Below are 23111 nucleotides of genomic sequence, written 5' to 3' on the forward strand. Positions count from 1 at the left end.
AACATAATTGTTATATGAATGACATCACTGATAAAACACTACTGCTTTTGGAGGTTGGTTGTTTTACCAACCCGCTCCCTCCGGTCCCCCAAGTGCTCTGTACTGGGATTTGTAGCTACAAGATTTGGTTACATCAAGTCCTTTTCTCTCTTATACTAAATTTCAGTTCCTAATCGTGGTTGACCCACATTTTACACTGCAGAGTCAACCATTTTCAATCAAGTCAGGCAGTCTTGGATCTGTTATATCATTTAAAATAGTGCATCACTAGTGAAATACAACGTGTAAATTCTTAACATGATGAAATATACTTATAAATGCCTTAGAGTAAAAGATGCAATCTAGGTGGGACTGGCAGTTAAAAGCAAGACTGGGAGACAGCTGTCGAGGGGGGCTTTCTCCTTCTTGTCCTGACGCCATCACTTCAGGGGAGAGTTTATCCCAAAGACACTTACTGTAATAAGTCTCAGTGCACATAGTGGGAAATACCAGAGATGTGTATTTATTTACTTTGTCTCTGGACTAAGATTGCTGGGTTTCCATAGTCATAAATAGATAGTTGTGCAAATCTGGAAAGAGATCTTATCAATCTCATACCCCATGGGTTTTTTTGGGGGGGAGGGGCAAAGCTGATTGGCTAAAACATAGCTGCCTGTGAGTTGTCTCATATGACTAAAATATTATTTAAATGTCATTTAAATGTTTTAGACAGACACTGATGAAACGTAGCTCTATAATAGACTCATCTATTTAAAATATATATGTATACATTTATATATATGTATATATTCTGACATAGATGCATGAGTGTGTTTTGTGTGCATTTGTGTGTGTATGTGTGTGTGTTCCAAATGGATGACTAATACGAAGACCTCACGTGACATCCTAGATACTCTGATAGCAGACTTCAGATGGGGAAGGGAAGTACTATGGAAATACTGTCACCTAAACCATCTTGGTGTAGGTTGACCCTAAAGTCCTATACCCCACCTGAAACTGGACTGTCATATATTGGGGATATGAGTGTGGCGTTTCAGAACTACCCACCGTTGATAACCATCACTTTAGCACTTATTTTATTTTTACAGTGTCTCCTAAAGCATTATCTTCCGTGTCCCATTACAATGTCTCCAAAAGCATTATCTTCCGTGTCCCATTTTGTAATCGTGTAAATACTTTTTTTTATAGCTTAACAATCCTTTATACCAGTTATTTAGTATAAATTACAGAACACTTCTGGGAATATAGGACACAGTTGTGTCCAGTAGTCATCAATAGAGTCTTTATTGATTATTATTTAAAGGTACTGTGCCCTGCTAGCAATTTTCAAATACGTATCTCAGGAAGGTCCCATTGTCTGCGCAAACCTTCGTGGCCTCGGGAGCAGCTTGGGTGGCTCGGCACAGGCGATATGATGCCTGAGTGTAGCTCTTCTCATGTTCAGCTCTAGCCCTTGGGGGGCTCCTGAAGCTTCCAGTCTCTCCTATTCCCAGTTAATCACGTGTTAGAATCCATGAGGATACTGAGTAATCCCTGCCCTAGTTTTCTAGTCCCTGTGATTCCTTCAGGCATCGGGAGAATTAATCACCGTAGATGTAGCAATGAGTGAATGAACCACAGTTCATCCAAGGATATAAACTGGTCCTTCCCACCTACTTCATCTGGACAAAGCCTGATTCTGACCAGCTGTTGTCAAGGGAAACTAGTTTCTCTATTCTGGGCATGGTTCTTATTCTGAAACATATATTCTGAATGTATAAGAAAGTACTTAGACATTTATGTATGCGTGATTTGTTATAAAATATTACAAGCAACATGGAAGCACAGACGTATGAAGAAATAACTAAAGGCTGGTAAATCCACAGAGATGGATGTGAGACATTCAGTATTTTGACAAAACTTATTAATACAGTTGTAAAATGCTCTTAATAAAATGATGCACAAAACATCTGGATATAATATTGAACATACAGTATTATCTCAATATAGTCAAACATGTGTGAAGAAAAATCTGTTCCTGGTAGCAGTTCTTTGCTGTAGGATAATTTGATTCATTTGTGTTTCTGTATTTCCCAAAAACTCTGCATCACGGGTCCTCAGGTAGGTGGTTTTTCCCCGAGGAGGCACTTGGCAGTGTTCGGCGACAGTCTTGATGCCACACCTTGAGGGAGGTCACTGCTGGCCTGTCATGGGTGGAGGTCAGGGATGCTACTAAGCGGCCTGCGATGCTCCACAGAGCCGTCCCCCCCACCTGCCCCCGCCCAGGACAACAAGGAATTATCTGCTCAAATTGTCCGTGGTGGCGAGGGTGCTCGACATTAAACATGTATCTTACTTAAACTCAGGAAAAATAGGACATTAAAACCCCAAGGAAAAGACTTAAATCCCAGGATACAGAAATCAAATTTTCTTATGCAGACCACATTTTAGGGGAGAACTGTCAAATATTATTTCTTTCAATATAAGAAATTGGAAAAGGTGCAGAATTGACTCTGGTCGTCACTATAATTCACGGTGTAAGCTCTGGAGCGTGAGCTTTGCCCAGTGGGCCCTCGGGCTTGGTGTCAGTCATCTGAACCTGAGTTTCTCCAGTCGTGGGCATTTCCTGAGTTGTTTTCTAAATCCCCAGTTGGCTTATTCTGGATCTAAATTGAACCCTGGGAACAACCAATAGTCACTAAAGCTTTTTGAGACAAAAGAAATTGCGCCTGAATGAACACTTTCTGTGAAAATACTTTGATTTCTCACCCTGGCAACATTCCTAAGATTTAATGCGGTGAAACCATTTTCAGAAAAATAAAAGTCTCGTGATATGAGCACACAAAGAAAAATATCTAAAAATAGCTAATAGGGGAAGGACTTTGCTTTTCTTTACCATGTCAGATGGCCAACTGTCCGTGATGCCCTTGACATAACAAAAAGCCAGGTCACGGTGTACATTATGATTACAGATTTTTTATAGCTCTGATCCCAGAATAAGCCAGTGTGATCATGTTATTCTGAAGGACGTTGAGTTAAGTTGTCGAGGTTCGCTTTTACCATCGCGTTGTTTTCTCTACATGCCCACGTACTTCCTGCTAACCCGTACAGTGTTGAGTATTTCAAACACTCCGTGTCGTGGCAGGCGTGATGCTGTCATGTTATCAGGCCTCAGTGTCAGCTCCATTCCTGTGCCAGCCTTTCCACAGCCCAGAGTCACCATTGTAGGAAACACCTTCTCGCACCTTTCTGGATGGTGCCGTGGTAGCTGTACTGCTTCAGAAAGTCTGAGGGGGCAGCAGAAGCACTTGTCTTCTGGCATTAACCACAGTCACTAACGTTGGCTTTGAAAAAGTTCTCTGCATCTCACATCTGACATTTGGGGGAGGGTTGCAGTGTGGACATCACTTTGAAAAATGTGATGAGGGGTCCGTAGCTCTTTCTACAAAAAAACAAACACTACAGGACTTTGTCAGCAGTCATGACAACTTGTCCGGTGGTGATGTTGACCAGACACTAAGGGATAACCTTAGTCCTTCTGACTGGCAAACATGCTTTAAGCACCTGCTTCTTGCCAAGAGTGGCCTGGTGCTTTGCATTTTTGTAACTAATCCCCGCACCACCCTTACCAGACCAGGTAGGTATTCTTTTTCCGACTTCAGTACAAGCGTCTGAGGTTTAGACCATCTTTTTCTCTAGCCTCATGCAGTTATTAGATGGTGGAGCCAGACTTCAAATTCAGGTCTGCATCTCCAGAGCCATCACCAGGTGCCAGAGTCTGGCTTTGCCTGTGTTTCAGGAGAATCCCAACCCTCTCCACGCCTGGAATGGAACACAGTCATCTTCCCCACACAGTGAGCGGTAACCTGAAAAAGTGATTACATGAGTGTGCTGTGGTCTCCAGCTGAAGTTTGAGAATTTGAGTATAGGTACTTGATTTGAAAACCTAGTATCCCAAGATTTGTATCATGCTGTAATTTTTTTAAAAGTGAGATTTTAAGATGAGACTAAACAATCAGTGTTTGTCTAATTATCCAGTGGTGTTATCCATCCTTCATCTAATCCTGGATAATTTAGCGCAGAACCTGTCAGCGTGTTTTGCCCTAAAATGCCCCCTCTCTTGTTATAACCCTATCTCAACATAAATAGAAGACAGACAGATGTGTCTTCTGTGGTTTTTCTTTTCTTCTTTCCTTTGAGGGTGAGAGATGGGTGTGAAAAAGGTGGTAATGAGTGATTCGTCACAATAAGGAAAACGTTTTGTAACAATTAAAAAATGTTCAATAAATCAATTAGGGAAGTATATTTATTTCTGTAATTAAAATGCTCTACGTTCCCTCCCAGTACACGGGAGGGTGTTAGCAAAGAGGGTAGAAGAAGCTTGAAAGGATCTCTGCTTGGCCTTGTGGGTTCCCTACATTCTGAGGTTTCTGGTGGGTTAGGATTTGGGGCCGGGGACTGTTTCTTCAAGGAGCATCCCATAGTGCACTTCTCTTGCTTATGATGGTGGAAACAGCTTATTAATTTGAACAGTGAAATCGGTTCTGTTTGCATAAGAGATGATCTGTTTGAGGTGCCTTTACGAGGCTTTTAGGTAAAAACGGTGAATAAAATTGAGTCAGTCAGTTGACTCAGCTCTGTGCGCTATCCGTTGCCCCTCTTTTGTGCTTTATGGTCAGATGTACTAAATACAAGTAAATGTAATGATTCTTTCCCATATCAAAGATCGAAACTTCAGGCAAGATTTAATTAGGGGCACATTTTTTCTCAAGCTTCCCGGTGCATTCTGATGAATTCCTTAGATGTGACTGATGTTCATAAAGTATATTTATAGTGTCTGGGCCGCTGCAGAGTCACCTGGTATGTTTCCTGCTATGGTAACCGTTCCAGTGACTTTTTTTTTTTTTTTTTGAGGAGAAAGTAATTTTTTTTATTATCTCAGGGACACTTAATTGAACAGAAATCTCATGTTCAATTTACTTTGTTTGCTTGAAATCTTATAGCCAAATATGTGGCTCTTTTCCCCAGTTTGCTTATTTATTTCATATTTAATTATAGCATTTTTTTTAAATTAATTTTTATTGGAGTATAGTTGACTTACAATGTTGTGTTTCAGGTGTACGGTAAAGTGAATCAGTTATACACATACATAGATACACTCATTTTTAGGTACTTTTCCCATACAGGCCATTACGGAGCATTGATTAGAGTCCCCTGAGCTATACAGAGGTCCTTATTAGTCATCTATTTTATACATAGTGGTGTGTACATGTCAACCCCAGTCTCTCAATTTATCCCCCCTTCCCCCCTCCATTTACTCATGTACTAGTGCAAAATGCAGTTGTGTAATTGGAAACTGGTGGATGCTTTTATAAGCTTATTAGCTTCACGTAATTGTGTGTTATACTGCGCGTTGAAAGTATCGCATTATAATACTTAGGTGACGTGGCAACCAAACCAGTTAAATTCTTACAGTATAGTAAATGTTGACTTGCCGTGAAAATGAACACATTTACTGAAAGATATTTCTATAACGTGTTAACAATGTATTCTCATTTGATAACTATTGTTTTTCTCTTGTTCCTTTTTTTTCTTTTTGTTTATTTTTTTTGTAATTTACTGCTTGCCATTGCAGGAAGTAGAGGTTTGTATTCAGCTTCTGTATTTCACATTTTATTTTTGATTTTATATGAATCTTTACATTTTAATTACTCATAGACACTCAATTCACATTCTTTTTCTCCTTAGGATGATTATTTCCGCACTTGGAGTCCAGGAAAGGCCTTCGATGGGGGTAAGAATGTCATTACTTTACAATAAATGTTTTTACATGTTTACAATCACTGAACTTTAAACATGATATTTATTGCCTGGTTAGATTTTAAAATACTAAATAGGAGAGCTTAGATGAATGGAAAAAATTCATGCCATAATTACTTTCACTTCAGAATATCATAGTTAGAGATAAGTTACTTAGGTATTGTGATTTGTCAAGGTGTCTCTCATTTTTAGAATCATATCTGATTTGTCTGATTTGGGCTTCTGAACTTTACTGTGTCCATTCTTATTAGTTGATACAAGTCACTTCATCCAGTTCTCAGATATATTCAAGTACTTTCACTAGGAAAGAGATTTATTTTTGCAAAATTTCAAAACAAATGGCTTTGCTGTCTCATTTTCAGTAAATAAAAGCTTTCCTTTAAAATGGAGCAGTCTGGTAATTAGACTCAGCTGGTGTCTTAGTAAGACCCGAAAGGAAAACTCTTGTATTGAAAAACTGTACCCGCAGTTCGTAGTCTTGGTTGGCCCCCTTGAGACGGAGGGCAGGACACACACACGGGAGAGGAAGCCCTTCCCTGGGTGTAGGAGTTGCCCGATCTCAATGCAGTCATAATTATGTTAGTAAACAGATTAGTTTACCAAACTGTACACTATTAGAACCAGACTCTTTCTTTTAAAGTTTGAAATTTCTACTTTACATCGTGTGTAGTAACCTTACATAACATGGTATCCATGAAGCAGTATTATTTAAAAGTAGAAGTTGTTTTTTTAAATGAGCCATACTATCCCGTTAGGGGAAGCTTTACAGTATTGTGCTGTGTTTCCTAATATTTGGGATGAACGCTACCTCAGCCAGCCTCTGAGTAGGGACCAGCTGGGATGGACAAAGGATTGTGGTCAACGTAGAAATTAACCTTCAGTCGGAAACAGCAATTCACATCCTGCCCCTCCTGTAACATTACTTTCTTTGTTCCTTACTTCGTGATTTCACTGTCATTATCCAGTGTGTTAATTTGTGGGATTTACATAAAAATGATTTTGATTTGGTTACTGTAAGTCAAGTGAAAGGCACTAAAAGACAGGCAATGAAAAAATACAGGCAAATATGCTTCACATCATTACACTTTGCAGATATTGTGTTTACAAATTGAAGGTTTGTGGCAACCCTGTATTCAACAAGTCCATTGGTGCCAGTTTTCCAACAACATTTGCTCACTTCCTGTCTTGTGTCACATTTTGGTCATTATTTCAAACTTTTTCATTATTGTTGTATTTATTATGGTGATCTGTGATCAGAGATCTTTGGTGTTACTATTGTAATTGTTTTGAGGCATCACGAACTCCACCCAAATAAGACAATAAATGTAATAAATGTTGTGTGTTTTGACTGCTCTACCGACCAACCTTCCCTCCGTCTCTCTCCCTCTCCTCGGGCCTCCGTATTCCCTGAGACACAGCAATACTGAAATTAGGCCAGTTAATAACCTACACTGGCCTCTAAGTGTTCAAGTGAAAAGAAGAGTCACAAGTCTCTCAGTTTAAATCAAAAGCTAGAAATGATGAAGCCCAGTGAGGAAGGTATGTCATTGGTGGGAATGTAAATTGGTGCAACCACTACGGAGAACAGTATGGAGGGTCCTTAAAAATCTAAAATTAGGGCTACCGTATGACCCAGCAATCCCACTCCTGGGCATATATCCTGAGAAAACCATAATCCAAAAAGACACTTGCACCCCAGTGTTCATTGCAGCACTATTTACGATAACCAAGACATGGAAGCAACGTAAATGCCCATTGACAGAAGAATGGTTAAAGAAGATGTGGTGCATGTATACAAGGGAATATTACTCAGTCATAAAAACGAATGAAATAATGCCATTTACAGCAACATGGATGGACCTAGAGATTATCATACTAAGTGAAGTAAGTCAGACAGAGAAAGACAAATAGATCATATGATATCACTTATATGTGGAATCTACAAAAAAGATACAAATGAACTTATTTACAAAACAGATATAGACTCACAGACTTAGAAAATGAACTTATGGTTACCAAAGGGGAAAGGGTGGGGGAGGGATAAATTCAGAGTTTGGGATTAACATATACACAGATAACCAACAAGAACCTACTGTATAGCACAGGGAACCATACTCAGTGTCTTGTGATAACCTATAATGGAAAAGAATCTAGAAAAGAATCTCTGTATATATAATATATATACACATATATATATTCAGCCATACATATATGGCTGAATCACTTTTGTGTACACCTGGAACTAATACAACATTGTGAATAAACTACAGTTCAACAGAGATTTAAAAAAAAAGCAAGCCGAGATAGGCCAAAAACAGTGAGCCCAGTTCTGAAAGCAAAGGAAAAGTTCTTGAAGGAAATTAAAAGCGCTGCTCCAGTGAACACATGGATGCTAAGAAAGCCAAACAGCCTTCTTGCTGACATGGAGAAAATTCTAGTGGCTGAATAGAAGATCAAACCAGCCACAGCATTTCCTAAACCGAAGCCTCATCCAGAGCCAGGCCCCACTCTCTTCAATTCTGTAAAGGCTGAAGGAGGTAAGGCAGCTGCAGAAGAAGAGTTTCAAGCTAGCAGAGGTTGGTTCATGATGTTGAAGGAGAGAAGCTGTCAGTCTCCATAACATAAAAGTGAAGCAGTGAGGGGGTGATGTAGAAGCTTTAGCAAGTTATCCAGAAGATCTAGCTAAGATAATTAATGAAGTTGGCCACACTAAACAACAGATTTTCAGTGTAGACGAAACAGCCATCTGTTATAAGAAGATGCCGTCTAGGACTTTCATAGCTGGAGAGGAGAAGTCAATGCCTGGCTTCAAAGCTTCAACGGACAGGCTGAGCCTCTTGTTAGGGGCTAATGCAGCTGGTGAGTTTAAGTTGAAGCCAATGCTCATTTACCGTTCTGGAAATCCCATAATTAAGAATTATGCTAAATATACTCTGCCTGTGCTCTATAAATGGGACAACAATGCCTGAATGACAACACATCTGTTTACAGTATGCTTTACTGAATATTATAAGCCCACTGTTGAGACCTACTGCTCAAAAAAAAAACAAAAAAAAAAAGAATCCTTTCAAAATGTTACTGCTCGTTGACAAGGCATCTGGTCACCCAAAGCTCTGATGGAGATGGACAGTGAGATTAATGTCGTTTTCATATCTGCTCTGCTGACACAGCATCTGTTCTGCAGCCCATGGATCAAAGAGGAACATTATGATTCATGGGAAGAGCTTAAGATACCAACCTTAACAGGAGTTTGGAAGAATTGATTCTAACCCTCATGGATGACTTGGAGGGGTTCAAGATTTCAGTCGAGGCAGGAACTGCAGATGTGGTGGAAACAGCAGGAGAACTAGAGTTAGGAGTGGAGCCTGAGGATGTGCCTGAATTGCTACAATCTCAGGATCAAACTTCAATGGATGAGGAACCGCTTCTTATGGGAGAGCAAAGAAAGTGGTTTCTTGAGATGGAATCTACTCCTGCTGAAGCTGCTGTGAAGACTGCTGAAATGACAGCGAAGGATTAGAATGTGACATAAACTTCATTGATAACGCAGCAGCAGCAGGGTTTGAGAAGACTGCCTCCAATTTTGAATGAAGTTCTCCTGTGGGTAAAATGCTATCAAACAGCATTCATGCTACTGAGAAGTTATTCATGAAGGGAAGAGTCAATTGATTCGGCAAACTTCCTTGTTGTCTTATTTTTAAAAACTGCCGCAGTCACCCCCGCCTTCTGCAACTGTCACCCTGATCAGTCAGGAGCCACCAACATCCAGGCAAGACCCTCCGCCAGCAAGAAGGTCATAACTCACTGAAGGCTCATAGGATGGTTAGCATTTTGTAGCAAAAAAGTTTTTTTTTTTTTTTTTTTTTGCGGTTCGCGGGCCTCTCACTGTTGTGGCCTCTCCAGTTGTGGAGCACAGGCTCCGGACGCGCAGGCTCAGCGGCCATGGCTCACGGGCCCAGCCGCTCCGCGGCATGTGGGATTTTCCCGCACCGGGGCACGAACCCGCGTCCCCTGCATCGGCAGACGGACTCTCAACCACTGCGCCACCAAGGAAACCCAAAAATGTATTTTTAATTAGGGTGCGTGCATTGTTTTTTTTTAGACATAATGCACAATTAATAGGCTACAGTATAGTGTAAACATAACTTTTATATATTTTAAATATCTTATATATTAAATGTATTTTATATTTTTCTTTTTAATTTTATATTAAAAAATACATGTGACTCACTTTATTGCAATATTTGCTTTATTGTGGTTGTCTGGAACCGAACCCACAATCTCTGAGGTATGCCTGCAATGAAATGCAGACTGAGATATATGTGCATGCTTTCTTGGGAAATGAATTTTTATTGTGGAATCATAAACCTTGAAAAATTGCAGTTATCTATGAAACGGATGTTAACACTTAAATTTGCCGTACTTGGTGTAGCCAATTACAAATAAGATGCTTTGTTTTTCTCATCTGTGTGTGTGAATATGTGTTGCACTGCAATTTATCTCTTGTTTAAAAAGAAAAAGAGATCGTTATAGAGAGGCTTCCAAATCCTGAGGTACTGGTAAGACTGATGTACTTTACTATTTGAAGAAGTTTTTGACCTAACAACTTGTCAAATACCATATTTATCAAGCAGAGAGTAGCTCAGGCATGATGATAGCTAATGTTTGTAAAGTGTCCTATATGCAGTTACTGTTCTAAGTATTCAGTATATGAGTTACATTAGTTCATTAATCTTCACGGTCACCCTGCTGGGTGGATGGGGAAGGTGAGGCCTGAGGCGTTGAAGGTCCTGCCAAGGTCATATTCCTACAAAGTGGCAGAGCCTGGCCTTGGGTCCAGGCAGTGTGACCCCTGCACCCCATTTCCTGATTGCTAGGAGGTACTGTCACTCGTATGGTAGCACTAAGATGAAATAATGGCATACAAATGGAATTTTGAAGGTTGTGCTTTAAGAATAAGTATTTAGGGCTTTCCTGGTGGCGCAGTGGTTGAGGGTCCGCCTGCCGATGCAGGGGACGCGGGTTCGTGCCCCGGCCTGGGGGGATCCCACGTGCCGCGGGGTGGCTGGGCCCGTGGGCCATGGCCACTGGGGCTGCGCGTCCGGAGCCTGTGCTCCGCAACAGGAGAGGCCGCAGCAGTGAAAGGCCCATGTACCACCACCAAAAAAAAAAAAAAAAAAAAAAAAGTATTTACTTGACTGAGCTTCGAAATATTGTTGTTAGCTTTGTTTCTGTATTTAAAATGATATTTTGTACACTATCAGGTTTTGATTGATTGAACATATAGTTGATAAATATACATGGGAAAGTTTTGTATTCAAAAAATAAGAAAGAAGGGGAAAATTAGTTTGAACTACATGTGTTTTTTTCTATTTTGTTTTTTTGTGTTGAGTCAAATTAACCAACCCATTTGTAGACTATAGTGAGGAGTGAGAAAAATCATCCTGTTCTCATCTGGCTTTGAATAAGGTAGATAGTGTCATCTCATTGGGATAGAATAGACACTTGACATATGTTAACTTCAAATGCTTCTTGTTCTTTCTGATGAAGGAACTTTCCATTAAGGAACATTTTCAAAATGATTGAGCTGTTGAACATAATTCAGAATACTTTTTATGAGTGTTTTAAGTTTTAATATATCACATTTTTCATTGGCTTATGGACATCAATATCATATCAATATAAATTGATTTTCCCCAGTATCTTTACTGGGGGTCTTGCATATTTCTAAAAGGAGCAAAGAAAAATTTACGTTAGCATAGAATATTTTTCTGATAATGTTTGTATAATTTTTACCATACTCATTTAAAATTATAATTTACTTCCATTTCTATTATGTTCCACAAAATATGCAAAAATACCACTAATTTAAATTACTTAATATTCGTAAAATTAATGGCATAATTTCTGAGCGCAAATCTCCTCTTTATGTATATCCATAGATGTACCCACACATACATACACAACATGGTTACATAGTTACACGCTCAGCAAACACACATGTTGGCACAGGCAAACTTGCCTCTAGGTAAAAATCAACTGATTGTTCACATATAGCTTATTTGCCTTCTGGTTTTGCTGTGACATTTTCCATTTCTTGTGAGTTTCTTTTTTTAATTAATCAGAACATTCCCACTTATTTTAAACCACTAAAATAGTAAGAGTTTTGGAAAAAATGTAACGGTTTTAAATGAATTAAAGTAAATCTATTTTGGTGATGGTGAACTTGCTTTGAAGTAAAAGAAAGTATACTGATGCCATAAATAAATTGCTTTTGATTGCTCTACCTAGAATTTTCTGTGCCATTACTTCTGTTCATTAGTTGACACGACATAAATTGCCTGAAAAATAGTTTTAACGAGGATGTGCACCTTCTTGAACATGGCATAAAAATTCTGTGTTTGCCATGAGAAACTGAAGGGGTAGTTCAGGAATGAACTTAAGGGGTAGTTCAGGAATGAACCTAGAGGGGCAGCATGATAAGGGTTTTAAATAATTTAATAAATGCTTCAGATAAATATGCTGTAGATTTAAAACATAGTCACTTGTTTTCTTTTCACTACATTCTTCCTGCCTTGTTTTTGGTTGGGGGTTAATTTGGGTAATAGCTAAGTTGCTGAAATTTTTAGCCTTCGTTTTTGAGAGTTGTTTAGAGAATCTACTTGTCCCGAAGTGCTGTGTCTCTAAGGATCACCTTTTATCCAAAAGTTTTTTTCTCCAGCATTTGATATCTACGAGCCCCGAGATGAAAGAGATTCAGGCTAAATGTGTTTTCTGTATTTCCCCAGTTTTACCTTCCAGTCCAGCTGAGAGTCCTCCCCTTGGTCCTTACCGTGTGGTGAATTACGTAAAGAAGCTGAATTTAATAGATCCAGAGATCTCAGGCAGATCAGTTCTCTGTTATTGATGTGTTTCCCCTGCTGGTGCAGATTTCCAGGGATATGGAATTAAGGCAGGAGTGTAGCTGTGCTTCCGTCAGCATCTGTGTGTCACCGCAGTTTCGCACTGTGCTCTGTTTCTGAGCCTGGCCCTCTCTGGGAAGGGTAGCTTGACTCCTACTGGCTGGTTAAGTTGTATTTAAATTAAACAAACGTTCCTGAAGAGGTGATGTGCTAGGACACCATTCCTAAACGCCAGCCGCTCAAAATCTAGCTGAGAGAGATAAACACGGGCAGCTAGCTCTGTGTCTGCATGAGCCATCCTTGCCCGGGAGTGGAGGGCTGAGAAGAAGACTTAGCTGTACACTTATCCACTGCTGCTGTCTTTCCAGGAGCAGGTCTCAGAACTTACCCGATTCCCCTAATTTCTCCTGCTCATTTGCAAAGCATCTCACATAATCCCACAGTCACAGCTTGAGGCATCCTCTGCAACCCGCCTCTGGCTGCAAAGGGAAAGCTGTGGAGGCTTCATCTGGAGCATTTTCCCCCTCAGTGAACAGAGCTGTTGAGTATTGTGACTGTAATTGTTTCTGAAATTGAAGAAGACTTGTGTTTGGGAAAATACACCCCCCAAACTCATCTTTCCCTTCTTAAAATGTACCCCCATGTTCTTGAAGGTGCATGTATGTGGTGACACATGTAGGAATTGTCTTTCTCCCAGATGCCTTTAACTTTTCACTTGTTCCACGAGGATAATGTTTTCATGTTCTGAGAAGGTGTTGGTTGGTGGTGTGGACCACAGGCCTGGCTGCCCTGCTTCCCAGCAGAGGCTTACTGGTCCCCGATGCTATGTAGTTCATGGGCTGGGGTATTTGGGCACTTTTCTAGCAGAAAAATTGGTGTTCCCAGAACTGAAATTCAGTGGGGACAATATGCAAAGATGTTTATATGATTACAATTTTTTTTTTTTTTTTTTGCTGTACGCGGGCCTCTCACTGCTGTGGCCTCTCCCGCTGTGGAGCATAGGCTCTGGACTCACAGCCTCAGCGGCCATGGCTCACGGGCCCAGCCGCTCCGCGTTATGTGGGATCTTCCCGGACCGGGGCACGAACCCGCGTCCCCTGCATCGGCAGGCGGACTCTCAACCACTGCGCCACCAGGGAAGCCCAGATTACAATATTTTTAAATGCTTCCATTTAAAAATTTTCCATTTAAAAATGCTTTCATTTAAAAATGTAAATTCTGAACCGTTATTTGATCTGAATCTTTATTTGATCAACACACAAGAATTGATTTCAGATTTTTTTATCACTTTGGACAGAGTACTTGTTAGGGTTTTCAAGGGCTAATGACCATGCCTCTTACATCATATGTTAGTTATATCACACATGTTGGCAACCTTGGCTTATAGAACCCTCTGGAAAACCTGCAAGAAAACCTGTGTTCAACATAGAAACCAACAGGGTGTCTTCATTTACCCTATGTCAGAGTATACAACTACACAGGACTTTTAAGTGAGAAAAGTATTTCCTCTCCCCATCCAATTTTGATTTCTTTGTACAAGAACAGTATTTATTTTGTTTTATACCAAAATCTATAAAGTATAGGAATCAGGAATCTTAGATTGTTTCATTCTATGTCAGATAGTGCCTTTTTTCCTGCACAGAATAATAAAGACCTGGTCTGTGTTTTTAATTTATAAGATACAATCAAGATTAATGGTACTTCATTTGGTTCGTATCACAGTAGCATGCATAGGTGGCAAGAAGGGAATTATATTTATTTCTTTTCAGTGAGCTTATGTGTTAGTAAATTGTGAATCAGATTTTTAGAGCGAGGGATTGATCAAATTCACTTCAAAGGTATTCTATTCTGATACATAAGAAATAATATCTTTATCTCAAACCTTGTTAATCTAACCTAGTAATAAGTATTGTGAAGGTTGAAAAACATTAAAGATATACAGGAAATGATACTTAAGCAGGAATCCTCCCCTGGATAAAGGAGTGATTTTCAGTCCTGCCTCACATGAGAATTACTAAGCACCCAGTTAAAATGCAGCTGCCTGGGCTCGATCCCTGAATGTTTGATTTAATTTATCTGGGGCAGATTTGGGGCACTTTCTGTGTGTTTGTGTGTGTGTGTTAATTTTAAAAATTGTGACAAAATTTACATGACATAAAATGTACTGTTTTACACATTTTAAGTGTATAGTTCACTGTTACTAAATACATTCACACAGTTGTGTAATCGTCACCACCATCCATCTCCAGAATGTTTTCATCTTCCCAAACTGAAACTTTGACCCCATTACACAGTCACTCCCCATCCCACCCCCCCAGCCCTTGGTCCCCACCATCTACTTTCTATCTCCATTATTTGACTCCTCTAAGGCCCTCGTGTAAGCGGAATCATGCAGGGTCTGTCCTTTTGTGACGGACATTTCACTTAGCATCATGTCCTCAAGGTTCACCCACGCTGTAGCACGTGTCAGAATTCCTTTCTTTTTTGAGGCTGAATAATGTTCTATTGTATTATGTATGTGCCACATTTTGTTAATCCATTGATCCATTCATGGACACTTGGGTTGCTTCCCCACTTTGGTTATTGTGAAAATGCAGCTATGAACATTAGAATACAAATATTTGTTTGAATGTCTGCTTTCAATTCCTTTGAGTATATACCCAGAATTGGAATTGCTGGATCTTGTAGTAATTCCATGGATAATTATTTGAGGAACCATCATACTGTTCTCCAGGGCAGCTGTATCATTTTACATTCCCACCAGCAATGCGGAAGAGTCCCAATTTCTCCACATCTTCACCAACATTTGTTATTTTGTTTTCTTGAAAACAATATCCCTCCTGATGGATATGTATATATTTCTGCTTTAAGTTCTACAATTTATTATTTTATGCAGTTACAGTTGAGAATCACAGGGTACGAGTAGTGACATGAAAATAATTCCTTTCATCTCCTCATTCTGTTTTGCAGTACTGAGAAGTTTATGGTCAAAACAGCTGTTCTTTTGAAGGCAATCAAAGATGTCAGGGAATTTTAAATAACCTCTTCGCCTTTTCAGAGCTGGTGCCAGAAGCAAGTGCAAAGGAGTTTGAGAATGGATTGTGGGAATCAGGAAACCCCCAAAGACAGAAGCATAGTTTCCAGTGAACAAGCACTGCCTATGTGTCAGCCTTGAAAAGTAGATACATTCTTTACAAAGGAAACAAGTTGAGAGAAATCGGTAAAGGTAACAAAGCTCGTAGGCATAACTGGGTCTGAAGTCTCTTGTTAGTGGGTTTGAGTCCTTTCCTCTTTCTAGCCTTGTATGCATGTGTTCTGTTTCTCAACTCAGATGTATTTTTTATGAAGAGACATGGTAGGGATCGAAACCGCAGGATGTGTGGGCAGGGGTTGGAGCGGGGGTCCGAGGAGCTTAGGTTCTTTATGTCTGGGCGCAGAAAGAATTCAGCCAGAGGCAAAGTGGTAGGAAAGAAGTGATTTATTAGTGTAGGACGCTTGTGAGAAATGCCGGCGAGCAATCCAGCGCTGCCCCTAGAATTGAGTGGGCTCCGTATTTATCATCAAAGGAAAAGTGGGGAGGGAGAGAGGACCACCTGCTTCCTCATCCTTGAGTAGACATCAAGCTTCCATCATCAGCTCCTTCACGCAAGGTGGGGGAGTTTTTTTGTCCCTACGTGGTCAAGCCGGGATTGTTACGGCACTATTTAACTTAGGAGAGGGGTGGAAACATATGCTAAAAAATGGTAAATCATCGCAGGTTTCAGTATAATGTCACCTTTTCCTTATATTTTTGTTTTTAAGGTGCACAGAGGAGCGTGTCCGAGGAAATATGAACTTACTGAGCTCACTGGGCAGGGTGTGGGTTTCAGTCCACCATGGTTTTTTTTATTTTTTTATTTTTTTGCGGTATGTGGGCCTCTCACTGTTGTGGCCTCTCCCGTTGCGGAGCACAGGCTCCGGACGTGCAGGCTCAGTGGCCATGGCTCACGGGCCCAGCTGCACCGCGGAATGTGGGATCTTCCCAGACCGGGGCACGAACCCGTGTCCTCTGCATCGGCAGGGGGACTCTCAACCACTGCGCCACCAGGGAAGCCCTCCACCATGGTTTTATTGTCTGGGCGCATGTCTCATGCTTCTCTTGCTTGGTTTTGTTGTTAAGCAAGCCTGCTTTCTTGAGTGATCATTAACTCACAGGGTCTCCCATACTTTTTTCTCTACTTACGATCCCCTAGTGGGCTTAACTATTTAATCACCTACTTTTTCCCTTTACTCTGTCCCTATCAGGATGACACAGCGATAGCTAGCAATCATCCAGTGTACGTGGTACCCTGTTTAGAATTGCTCCACTACCGAGGAAAGGAGGTGTTTGTAACTTGTGTTCTAATTTTAGAATAGAGAAATATAGATTTTTAAACTCACTTATGTAATTATTATCCAACAAGTGCAAGGATTTTTGCAGTGGTGTATTTCCATTTCTTGGGAACAATTACAGCATATCTGTAAGGCAAGAAAATGTTTTAACGACATAAGAAAGCCTTTGTGGAATACTTTCTTGGAAGTACTTTTCCTTGAAGTCTCTTGACCACGATTCTCACCTCACTTCCTTTACAAGCAGTGGAGGAAAGAAGTACATGTGTTGGGAATTCCTGGTAATTCCCTGGCGGTCCAGTGGTTAGGATTCCGCGCTTTCACTGCCAGGCGCCTGGGTTCGATTCCTGGTCAATCGGGGAACTCAGATCCCACATGTCGTGTGGCATGGCCGAAATGAAAACAAAAAGTACCTGTGTTCTTAGGTTATTGAAGTGTTGGCCCTGAAACTCAGAGGTGCCTGTATCCTGCCACTAAAACAGCTGAGGAATGCCTGTATCTCAGGGAGCCTGGGGTCCAGCCTGGACTCAGACTTTCTCCTCAGATGTGCCAAGCAGGCATTTACTATGTGAAGGCAGCTTCTTAAGTTAAACAAACACTTTTTTTCCTTATGTCCAATTTGGGGTCCTATATTCATGATCAAGAGTGAATAAATTCATTCTTCTACATGAAAATTATTGGAACATTAGAAACTAACCAATATGATACTCTTTTTAGGAGTTTTTGTTTAATGAATCACTTTTTAAATTAATGAATATCTTATTATTTTTTTAATAAATTTATTTTATTTATTTATTTTTGGCTGTGTTGGGTCTTTGTTGCTGCACACGGGCGTTCTCTAGTTGCAGCGAGGAGGGGATACTCTTCCTTGTGGTGAGCAGCCTTCTCATCGTGGTGCCTTCTCTTGTTGTGGAGCATGGACTCTAGGTGCGTGGGCTTCGGTAGTTGTGGCACCTGGGCTCAGTAGTTGTGGCTCGTGGGCTGTAGAGCGCAAGCTCAATAGCTGTGGCACATGGGCCTAGTTGCTCCGTGGCATGTGGGCTCAAGAGCCGGGAAACTGGGAGGAGTCTGCCAGCAGGCATTGTGGCGGGAAAGGAGACGGAGAACTAGTTACCAGGGCTAAGGAAGCTACAGACCAGGTTTCATGAAGGGCCAGAGAGCAGCCTGACAGCAGGATAGATACACCGCAGGAGGCGAGTCTGCAGAGCCAGTGGCCTCAGTCCATCCACCTCCCTGTTAAATGGGGACTCTTTATTTCCTTCTGCAAAGGAACGGGGTCCTGTTGGGACTTGTCTCATACTCCAGGAGATTATCCATCTATCTGTCTAATCATCTGTCTATCTATCCATCTATCTATCATCTATCCATCTTTCTATCATCTATCTATCATGTATGTGCCTATCTCTATATCTATCATCTATGTATGTATCTACCTATTTCTATATCTGCATATCTATCTGTTTATGTATGTATATGATGATATACATGTATATCTCTCATCGTCTCTTACGTTATTTCCTCTGCTCTCATGACACTGAAACCTGCCCACTTTCAGACATCGCCCTTCAGTCCACATATGGGGGGTCACACTTAGGTGTCATGATAACCATATAGAAATAATGAAAGCCATAAAGCAAAACAAAAACAAACCAAAAGTGTGCCCGTATGTCAGGTCTGTGTGGTCACAGTCTGTAGAAGAAATAGCATTTTTGTGCCTTAAGACTTCACCCCTGTTGTGTTTTCCTTCTCTTTGGAGGTGATCTAAGTGTGAATTGGACAGAGTCAACTCTCTCTTGTTCGCTAATCACTATAGTCTACTTCTATTTTAAACTGATCCTGAATAAGTTCCTATCAAGTTTAAACTAATTTATGAAAACAGTATATTTTATCAATGATAGATGTGAATTTGAGAACTAATACATTACTCGAAATATACTTAAGTACAAATGTATTTGTTGACAAAATAATTGCCTGATATGAAGAGTCTCAAGATTTTAAAACTGCGTGGAGATAAATTATCTTTTTATTCAAAAAAGACTTTATTTCACTATGACTTATTTCACTATGAAAGTGACGTCATTGTTGATGAGTTCAAAATATCTGTGCCCTTTCAAGTACATTTAGCATTGCTTTATACGCAGATATATAAGTGGCAGTAATTTTTCTGGCTAGAGCACCACTAGTTTAAGTTAATGGAAATCCTCACAGATACAGATCTCAGAGGCCATGCTTTATCTTTAGTAAAAGTTTGCTATTGGGGGTGCATGCGTGAGAGCTATAGTTTTAATCACAGAACATGGCTGTCTTGCTGAGCTGATAGAAGGGAATTGTCACCATACTGCTGAGTTATGCTCCACAGGCAGCCCTGTTTTTAATTAGGTGGTTACCTCGCCCTCAAGCTGTGCTTTCAAACCTTATCTCCATCTTTCAATTACGCAAAAGACATTCATTATCTCCTGCTGAGAAATACAGGGATGGCTTTTTTTATCAGTTATTCCTTTCCATGCCTACTTTCTTCGGTTTTCAGCAGTTTCTTTTTGTTCTTTTGTTTTAAATAAACCTTGGATATTTGGATTCAAATTTTATCCCTAAATTTCTCAGTTTATTATCTTGCTTGAGATTGACTTTTTGGACATGAAAACTAATAAATATTATTTTATATACATAGAATTAAAAATTTTGTCCCCTATTTCTAGGTTGGCTACACTTTTATTTAAGCTTTCTAGAATTCGAGAGAATTCAGAGGGTTTTCAGAATCTGGAAATCTTTTTGTTCCAATATTCAGATTCTTTCTGAAAGTTATTTGTTATAAGACATTTCAGAAAGAAGGTAGTGGCTACTCCATTACTATTTATTTTCTCATGTTACATGTAATTTCTTGTGGACAGAAGGGAGTTCTGAAGTCAGGAGTATATGACAAACATAATAATTTATTATTCAGTGAGACACTTGTGATAAAACAGCTGATGAATTTGAAGTGCAATAATCAGAAGAAAGAAGAGGATTGGTTGTGATTTTATCCAGGAGAATCTTCATCCAGTGAATTCACATGGAGAATTGAGACAGTTTATGGATAGCAGCCTCTTCAGTAAGTTCACACAAATGTTTCTGGTCCCTGGGCAGAGGCAGGCAAGGATGCTGCCTTAGCATCCTTAAGCATCCTTGGAGGGGCTGTGCCTTGTGTGGAGGCTTACCATGGACCTGCCTGCCTTGTATCCACTGACTCAGCGTAATTCTTCCCCTATATTTCACTCAATTTTGCTTTCACTTACTGTCTTCAGATGAGCCAAGACTCCTCCCTCACAGGACGTGTGAGGATTAGATAGTCTGTCTGGGGTAGTGAGGATGGTACTTAGTCCACAGGAGACACTTAACAACAACAGCAGCAGTAATGATGCCTAATAACATGTTATCAGGTAAGTATAGCTTCTTGACTTACAGTTTTAAAGAACGAATATACATTTTTTTTGTTTTCCCAAACATGATGCTACCTTGAGCATTTATTTAAAAATATAAACCCTTAAAAATGCCCCAAAGTAAATTAGTTCTAGTCAAGGATTCCTTTTAGTTTTGAAAAGTCTTGCATTCACGCTCGGCCCTGCTGATTTCCTGCTGATAAATTAGTGGTCATGTTTATTGGGACGATGATGTCATGATACCATGATATTATGACTGACATCTCTGCCAATGGCTTTGAACTAAATTAAATCACAGCAGGTGATAATGTAGCCCTGCTGAGTATCTGTGCTGAGCTTGAGCAGTTGAGAAATAAAACCATTGGTCGTAATTGAAGAATTCGGGTTTCTCTGTAGTAGTTTTTCACAGGGAACTAAAGAGGATGAGTCCAAGTTGGCCCAAAATAACACGATAATCACTCCTTATGGCCTCATTAGCATCTTAAGAGTTAATGACAGTGGAGACCTTTAGTGTGTTTTCCAGAACCTAAATAGAAATGCAACTGATAATTTTTAGAGTTGGAGACAGAACAAAATGTCATTAAAGTCAGGCTCTTCTCTTCTCAGCTTTTTTATGTTGCTGTTGTTGTTGTTTCCTACGATAGTTAAGAAAACCGAGTTGAAATAAACCCGTGTGTCTTGGTAGAACACCTGTATCCTTTCTTTGTAGAGATGGGCTTACCTGTGAGCACGCCTCCTGTCTGTGTTAGGTCTCAGCCATGAGTTACAAGCCTTGACTGGGCATGTAGCACCCACAGAGGTGGATGCACGATGTTCCGTGTGGCCTTAGGAACCACGCAGGACAGTTACATGACTTTACTGACGTTGAAGCCAGAGTTCAGCGGTGTTGTAACCTGTGAGGCTGGCGGACTTCCGGCCCTGGGTCCCGTCCTCCAGTTCTCCTTTCCTGCCAGTGACAGCTGGCGTGCCCACCGGCATTGCCACCTGCATCTCTGCCTCTGAAACACCAGCTGGTAATTGAGCATCTTTATAGTCAATAATTAAGTCATGTGCAGAAATTGGACACTTCATGTTTACCTCACATACCTGCTCCCGCCCCCGCCCCTCAAAAAATGCCCTAAAATCTTGACTTTATTTAATGGCGGTTGATTTCTTATTTCTCAGGCTTGTAAGTTGGGACTCTTTCAGCCTCTTCCTCTTCTTCATTCAGATTCTCTCTTAAGTTGTTGAAGTAAATCAGCAGCTGCTCCTGCTGTGGTGAGTTTATATATGTTGTGAGCTTTAGTGTCAAGCAAAATAAATCAACCCTGGCTTGAGCTGAGCGTGAAGGTAATGGCTAGAGTGAGAGCTAGCATTGTCTGCATCCTGTGCTGGTCCAGATTACAAATCCGGAGGAACTAGGTCTGATGGGTAGGTCCAGGTCTCACGTTCACTCCCTGACTGAGGCGCTTAGCCCCTGTCACTGGAGTAGAAGCATGTTGAGGGGATGGGGGGACGAACCTGAGAGGAGGACAGGCCTGTGACAGGAGGAGGGTGGCTCAGGAGGGGATGATCCACACCTGTTTTCTTCCTGCTGTTCCACCCCCGGGCACTCACACTCTGCTCCAGGCTTGGAGCAGATCTAGATCTCCTTTACTCTGCCCTTCAGTCCACAGGAGGTGAGCGGCATCCTACGACAGAGCTTCAGTTTCATGAACTAAATGTCTCTTCTCCCATCTCCACACTTTCTCTTCACCGTGCATGGCTTTGTGGTAGGTGAGCCGTTCACCACTTACATCATTAATACTGGGATGTGTCCGTCAACACTCTGATCACAGAACGTGTGACGTTTAGGACCTTACAGTTCTGTGAGAGAATACAATATATTAGTCAAGTGAAGGAATATTTGTGTTTGCGGAAGATAATGAATAATAAAGGAGATTTATTCTCTTTTCCTCAACACATGTGAATATCCCTTTACTGAAATAGCTCAGCCATATAATAAAACAATGCAAGATAGATTATAATACATGTAGGATTTATTCTATTCATGTTGTCTTTTCTCATATCTGTAATATAGTACCCTGTGACAGGCTAGGACTCAATCAGTATGAAAATATTTTTAGACCAGATTTTTTTTTTTTTTTTTTGCGGTACACGGGCCTCTCACTGTTGTGGCCTCTCCCGTTGCGGAGCACAGGCTCCGGACGCACAGGCTCAGCGGCCACGGCTCACGGGCCCAGCCGCTCCGCGGCACGTGGGATCTTCCCGGACCGGGGCACGAACCTGTGTCCCCTGCGTCGGCAGGCGGACTCTCAACCACTGCGCCACCAGGGAAGCCCTAGACCAGATTTTTTATTAATTGGATGCTATTCGTCTGAGTGTAAAAATATAGGAATTTATCTTAACATTAATATGAAGATTAAACTCCAGTTAATTAACTTCTGGTGAACTTTACTTTTTAAGTTTAATTTGTGGATTATGCCTCGAAGATATGATATGATAAGTAAATTATGAAGAAGGGAAAATAGGAAAGCTACAGTCTCGTTGAACTCAGGACCAGCAGAGCATACGGCCTGGGCTGTGGGTTCAGGTATGACCCAGTACAGAGGCGACCAGAAGCTCCATTACCGGGGGATGGTTAAAA

The 23111-nt window shown here is 40.7% G+C and overlaps 1 protein-coding gene across 4 annotated transcripts in view; it reads left to right on the plus strand.

The window, feature by feature from the left end:
* Window positions 1-23111, plus strand: part of SPOCK3 (SPARC (osteonectin), cwcv and kazal like domains proteoglycan 3) — a gene marked incomplete at both ends in the record, with an annotated part of 431148 nt that overhangs the window by 127961 nt on the left and 280076 nt on the right. For 2 of the 4 annotated variants that reach the window (XM_082656104.1, XM_082656105.1), the window contains one exon: window positions 5728-5773. The exons of the other annotated variants lie outside the window; for them this stretch is intronic. In XM_082656104.1, the coding sequence (XP_082512230.1) occupies window positions 5728-5773 (46 nt within the window). The remainder of the gene's footprint in view (window positions 1-5727; window positions 5774-23111) is intronic. 4 annotated transcript variants of the gene reach the window in all.

Source organism: Grampus griseus, assembly GCF_964374135.1.
Source record: "Grampus griseus genome assembly, chromosome: 6".
Lineage (NCBI taxonomy): Eukaryota > Metazoa > Chordata > Mammalia > Artiodactyla > Delphinidae > Grampus > Grampus griseus.